Genomic DNA, 6000 nt, shown 5'->3' on the forward strand with positions numbered 1-6000 from the left:
CTATGCAGTGCACTATATTTGATTCGAGTCACTATAAGGGATAAGGGTGTAATTTGATCAGAGTCACTATATCCTGGCAAGAGGGCGTATTGCTTTATTCTAAGTATGTTTTTTCTGTGTGTGTGTGCGTGCGTGTTTGTGTGTGCGTGTCTAAAGATGAAGTCGGCTGGGGTCGTGGAAGGAGGACTGTTCACAGAGAGTTACTGCAACATCTGTAATGCCCAACTCATCTCCGAGTCGCAACGTACAGCACACTATGAGGTGAGTCTACATCACAATCACACGCACACATGCAGGTACACGCGCACGTGTGCACACTCACACACACACAGAGAGCGAGGAAGAGGCCTGAGAGCGAGGAGGATGGCAGGGGGGTATGAGTGTGGGGTAATCAAGAAGGGATAGTGTGGTGCAGGGAGTTGCATTAGAGGGAGAGAGACAGTGGCAGATGGAGGGATGGATGGATAGATTATGCAGTGCTGCTAGTGGGTGATAACCTGCCTGAGTCCAGTCATGCTGCTCCACTGCCCCTGTTAGATCTTTCCCCTGGGAGTCAAATACCATCCTCTCCCTGCCTGACTCCCTGTCTGACTCCCTGTCTGACTCCCTGTCTGACTCCCTGCCTGACTCCCTGTCTGACTCCCTGTCTGACTCCCTGTCTGACTCCCTGTCTGACTCCCTGTCTGACTTCCTGCCTGACTCCCTGCATGACTCCCTGTCTGACTCCCTGTCTGACTCCCTGCCTGACTCCCTGCCTGACTCCCTGCCTGACTCCCTGCCTGACTCCCTGTCTGACTCCCTGTCTGACTCCCTGCCTGACTCCCTGCCTGACTCCCTGCCTGACTCCCTGCCTGACTCCCTGCCTGACTCCCTGCCTGACTCCCTGCCTGACTCCCTGCCTGCTCCTCTGTCCATCACATTGCAGGTGTGTGTGGGTGTATGTCTAGAGTATCTCAGTTTCAGACCCAGGCCCAGCATTACCTGTCAATGTTTTCCCTCTTATCTCCCTCCCTCCCACCCACCCTCTCCTCTTTCTTTCTGTCTTCTCCATTATCACTGTCTACATATTCATTTTCGACATGTTTCTTTCACAATCCACCACTCATTCCTCTCTCCCTCTCTTCTCTACCACTATCAGTCTCTCCCTCTCTTCTCTACCACTATCAGTCTCTCCCTCTCTTCTCTACCACTATGTCTCTCCCTCTCTTCTTTACCACTATCAGTCTCTCCCTCTCTTCTCTACCACTATCAGTTTCTTCCTCTCTTCTTTACCACTATCAGTCTCTCCCTCTCTTCTCTACCACTATCAGTCTGTCCCTCTCTTCTCTACCACTATCAGCCTCTCCCTCTCTTCTCTACCAATATCAGTCTCTTCCTCTCTTCTCTACCACTATCAGTATCTCCCTCTCTTCTCTACCACTATGTCTCTCCCTCTCTTCTCTACCACTATGTCTCTCCCTCTCTTCTCTACCACTATGTCTCTCCCTCTCTTCTCTACCACTATCAGTCTCTCCAACACAATCAGTCTCCCCCTCTCTTCTCTACCACTATCAGTCTCTCCATCTCATCTCTACCACAATCAGTCTCCCCCTCTTTTCTCTACCACTATCAGTCTCTCCCTCTCTTCTCTACCACTATCAGTCTGTCCCTCTCTTCTCTACCACTATCAGTCTGTCCCTCTCTTCTCTACCACTATCAGTCTCTCCCTCTCTTCTCTACCACTATGTCTCTCCCTCTCTTCTCTACCACTATCAGTCTCTCCATCTCTTCTCTACCACAATCAGTCTCCCCCTCTCTTCTCTACCACTATGTCTCTCCCTCTCTTCTCTACCACTATGTATCTCCCTCTCTTCTCTACCACTATCAGTATCTCCCTCTCTTCTCTACCACTATCCAGCTCTATCAGTCTCTCCCTCTCTTCTCTACCACTATCAGTATCTCCCTCTCTTCTCTACCACTATCAGTCTCTCCCGCTCTTCTCTACCACTATCAGTCTCTCCCTCTCTTCTCTACCACTATCAGTATCTCCCTCTCTTCTCTCCCACTATCCAGCTCTATCAGTCTCTCCCTCTCTTCTCTACCACTATCAGTCTCTCCCTCTCTTCTCTACCACTATCAGTCTCTCCCTCTCTTCTCTACCACTATGTCTCTCCCTCTCCTCTCTACCACTATCAGTCTCTCCCTCTCCTCTCTACCGCTATCAGTCTCTCCCTCTCTTCTCTACCGCTATCAGTCTCTCCCTCCCTTCTCTACCAATATCAGTCTCTCCCTCTCTTCTCTACTACTATCAGTCTCTCCCTCTCTTCTTTACCACTATCAGTCTCTCCCTCTCTTCTCTACCACTATCAGTCTGTCCCTCTCTTCTCTACCACTATCAGTCTCTCCATCTCTTCTCTACCACAATCAGTCTCCCCCTCTCTTCTCTACCACTATGTCTCTCCCTCTCTTCTCTACCACTATGTATCTCCCTCTCTTCTCTACCACTATCAGTATCTCCCTCTCTTCTCTACCACTATCCAGCTCTATCAGTCTCTCCCTCTCCTCTCTACCGCTATCAGTCTCTCCCTCTCTTCTCTACCGCTATCAGTCTCTCCCTCCCTTCTCTACCAATATCAGTCTCTCCCTCTCTTCTCTACTACTATCAGTCTCTCCCTCTCTTCTCTACCACTATCAGTATCTCCCTCTCTTCTCTCCCACTATCCAGCTCTATCAGTCTCTCCCTCTCTTCTCTACCACTATCAGTCTCTCCCTCTCTTCTCTACCACTATCAGTCTCTCCCTCTCTTCTCTACCACTATGTCTCTCCCTCTCCTCTCTACCACTATCAGTCTCTCCCTCTCCTCTCTACCGCTATCAGTCTCTCCCTCTCCTCTCTACCGCTATCAGTCTCTCCCTCTCTTCTCTACCGCTATCAGTCTCTCCCTCCCTTCTCTACCACTATCAGTCTCTCCCTCTCTTCTCTACTACTATCAGTCTCTCCCTCTCTTCTCTACCACTATCAGTATCTCCCTCTCTTCTCTCCCACTATCCAGCTCTATCAGTCTCTCCCTCTCTTCTCTACCACTATCAGTCTCTCCCTCTCTTCTCTACCACTATCAGTCTCTCCCTCTCTTCTCTACCACTATGTCTCTCCCTCTCCTCTCTACCACTATCAGTCTCTCCCTCTCCTCTCTACCGCTATCAGTCTCTCCCTCTCTTCTCTACCGCTATCAGTCTCTCCCTCCCTTCTCTACCAATATCAGTCTCTCCCTCTCTTCTCTACTACTATCAGTCTCTCCCTCTCTTCTTTACCACTATCAGTCTCTCCCTCTCTTCTCTACCACTATCAGTCTGTCCCTCTCTTCTCTACCACTATCAGCCTCTCCCTCTCTTCTCTACCAATATCAGTCTCTTCCTCTCTTCTCTACCACTATCAGTATCTCCCTCTCTTCTCTACCACTATGTCTCTCCCTCTCTTTCTCTACCACTATGTCTCTCCCTCTCTTCTCTACCACTATGTCTCTCCCTCTCTTCTCTACCACTATCAGTCTCTCCATCTCTTCTCTACCACAATCAGTCTCCCCCTCTCTTCTCTACCACTATCAGTCTCTCCCTCTCTTCTCTACCACTATGTCTCTCCCTCTATTCTCTACCACTATCAGTCTCTCCATCTCATCTCTACCACAATCAGTCTCCCCCTCTTTTCTCTACCACTATCAGTCTCTCCCTCTCTTCTCTACCACTATCAGTCTGTCCCTCTCTTCTCTACCACTATCAGTCTGTCCCTCTCTTCTCTACCACTATCAGTCTCTCCCTCTCTTCTCTACCACTATCAGTCTCTCCCTCTCTTCTCTACCACTATGTCTCTCCCTCTCTTCTCTACCACTATCAGTCTCTCCATCTCTTCTCTACCACAATCAGTCTCCCCCTCTCTTCTCTACCACTATGTCTCTCCCTCTCTTCTCTACCACTATGTATCTCCCTCTCTTCTCTACCACTATCAGTATCTCCCTCTCTTCTCTACCACTTTCCAGCTCTATCAGTCTCTCCCTCTCTTCTCTACCACTATCAGTCTCTCCCGCTCTTCTCTACCACTATCGGTCTCTCCCTCTATTCTCTACCACTATCAGTATCTCCCTCTCTTCTCTCCCACTATCCAGCTCTATCAGTCTCTCCCTCTCTTCTCTACCACTATCAGTCTCTCCCTCTCTTCTCTACCACTATCAGTCTCTCCCTCTCCTCTCTACCGCTATCAGTCTCTCCCTCTCTTCTCTACCGCTATCAGTCTCTCCCTCCCTTCTCTACTAATATCAGTCTCTCCCTCTCTTATCTACTACTATCAGTCTCTCCCTCTCTTCTCTACCACTATCAGTCTCTCCCTCTCTTCTCTACTACTATCAGTCTCTCCCTCTCTTCTCTACCACTATCAGTCTCTCCCTCTCTTCTCTACCGCTATCAGTCTCTCCCTCTCTTCTCTACCGCTATCAGTCTCTCCCTCTCTTCTCTACCACTATCAGTCTCTCCCTCTTCTCTCTACTACTATCAGTCTCTCCCTCTCTTCTCTACCGCTATCAGTCTCTCCCTCTCTTCTCTACCACTATCAGTCTCTCCCTCTCTTCTCTACCACTATGTCTCTCCCTCTCCTCTCTAACCGCTATCAGTATCTCCCTCTCTTCTCTACCGCTATCAGTCTCTCCCTCTCTTCTCTACCGCTATCAGTATCTCCCTCTCTTCTCACCACTATGTCTCTCCCTCTCTTCTCTACCACTATCAGTCTGTCCCTCTCTTCTCTACCACTATCAGTCTGTCCCTCTCTTCTCTACCACTATGTATCTCCCTCTCTTCTCTACCACTATCAGTCTCTCCCTCTCTTCTCTACCACTATCAGTCTCTCCCTCTCTTCTCTACCACTATGTCTCTCCCTCTCCTCTCTACCGCTATCAGTATCTCCCTCTCTTCTCTACCGCTATCAGTCTCTCCCTCTCTTCTCTACCACTATCAGTATCTCCCTCTCTTCTCTACCGCTATCAGTATCTCCCTCTCCTCTCTACCGCTATCAGTATCTCCCTCTCTTCTCTACCGCTATCAGTCTCTCCCTCTCTTCTCTACCGCTATCAGTATCTCCCTCTCTTCTCTACCACTATGTCTCTCCCTCTCTTCTCTACCACTATCAGTCTGTCCCTCTCTTCTCTACCACTATCAGTCTCTCCCTCTCTTCTCTACCACTATCAGTATCTCCCTCTCTTCTCTACCACTATCCAGCTCTATCAGTCTCTCCCTCTCTTCTCTACCACTATCAGTATCTCCCTCTCCTCTCTACCACTATCAGTCTGTCCCTCTCTTCTCTACCACTATCAGTCTGTCCCTCTCTTCTCTACCACTATGTATCTCCCTCTCTTCTCTACCACTATCAGTATCTCCCTCTCTCTCTACCACTATCCAGCTCTATCAGTCTCTCCCTCTCTTCATCTACCACTATCAGTCTCTCCCCTCTCTTCTCTACCACTATCAGTCTCTCCCTTCTCTTCTCTACCACTATGCCTCCTCCCTCTATTCTTCCTACCACCATATCAGTCTCTCCATCTCTCTCTACCACAATCAGTCTCTCCCCCTCTTTTCTCTACCACTATCAGTCTCTCCCTCTCTTCTCTACCACTATCAGTCCTGTCTCTCGTCGTTCTCTAACCACTATCAGTCTGTCCCTCTCTTCTCTACCACTATCAGTCTCTCCCTCTCTTCTCTACCACTATCAGTCCTCTCCCTCCTCTTCTTCCTACCACTATGTCTCTCCCATCTCCTGCTCTACCACTATCCAGTCTCTCTCCCATCGTCTTCTCGACGCACATCAAGTCTCCCCCTCTCTTCTCTACCACTTGATGGTCTCCTTCCTCCTCTCTCTACCACTATGTATCTCCCTCTCCCTCTCTCTATACCCCTATCATATCTCCCTCCTCTTCTCTAACCACTTTCCCAGCTCTATCATCTCTCTCCCTCTCGTCTGCTACCACTATCAGTCTCTCCC

The 6000-nt window shown here is 49.3% G+C and overlaps 1 protein-coding gene across 2 annotated transcripts in view; it reads left to right on the forward strand.

Moving 5' to 3' along the window:
* LOC109880197 (zinc finger matrin-type protein 4) overlaps nucleotides 1–6000 on the forward strand; it is a 139266-nt gene that overhangs the window by 17767 nt on the left and 115499 nt on the right. For both annotated transcript variants that reach the window (XM_031805103.1, XM_031805102.1), the window contains exon 2: nucleotides 157–261. In XM_031805103.1, the coding sequence (XP_031660963.1) occupies nucleotides 157–261 (105 nt within the window). The remainder of the gene's footprint in view (nucleotides 1–156; nucleotides 262–6000) is intronic.

This window comes from Oncorhynchus kisutch, linkage group LG25 (genome assembly GCF_002021735.2).
Source record: "Oncorhynchus kisutch isolate 150728-3 linkage group LG25, Okis_V2, whole genome shotgun sequence".
Classification (NCBI taxonomy): Eukaryota; Metazoa; Chordata; class Actinopteri; order Salmoniformes; family Salmonidae; genus Oncorhynchus; species Oncorhynchus kisutch.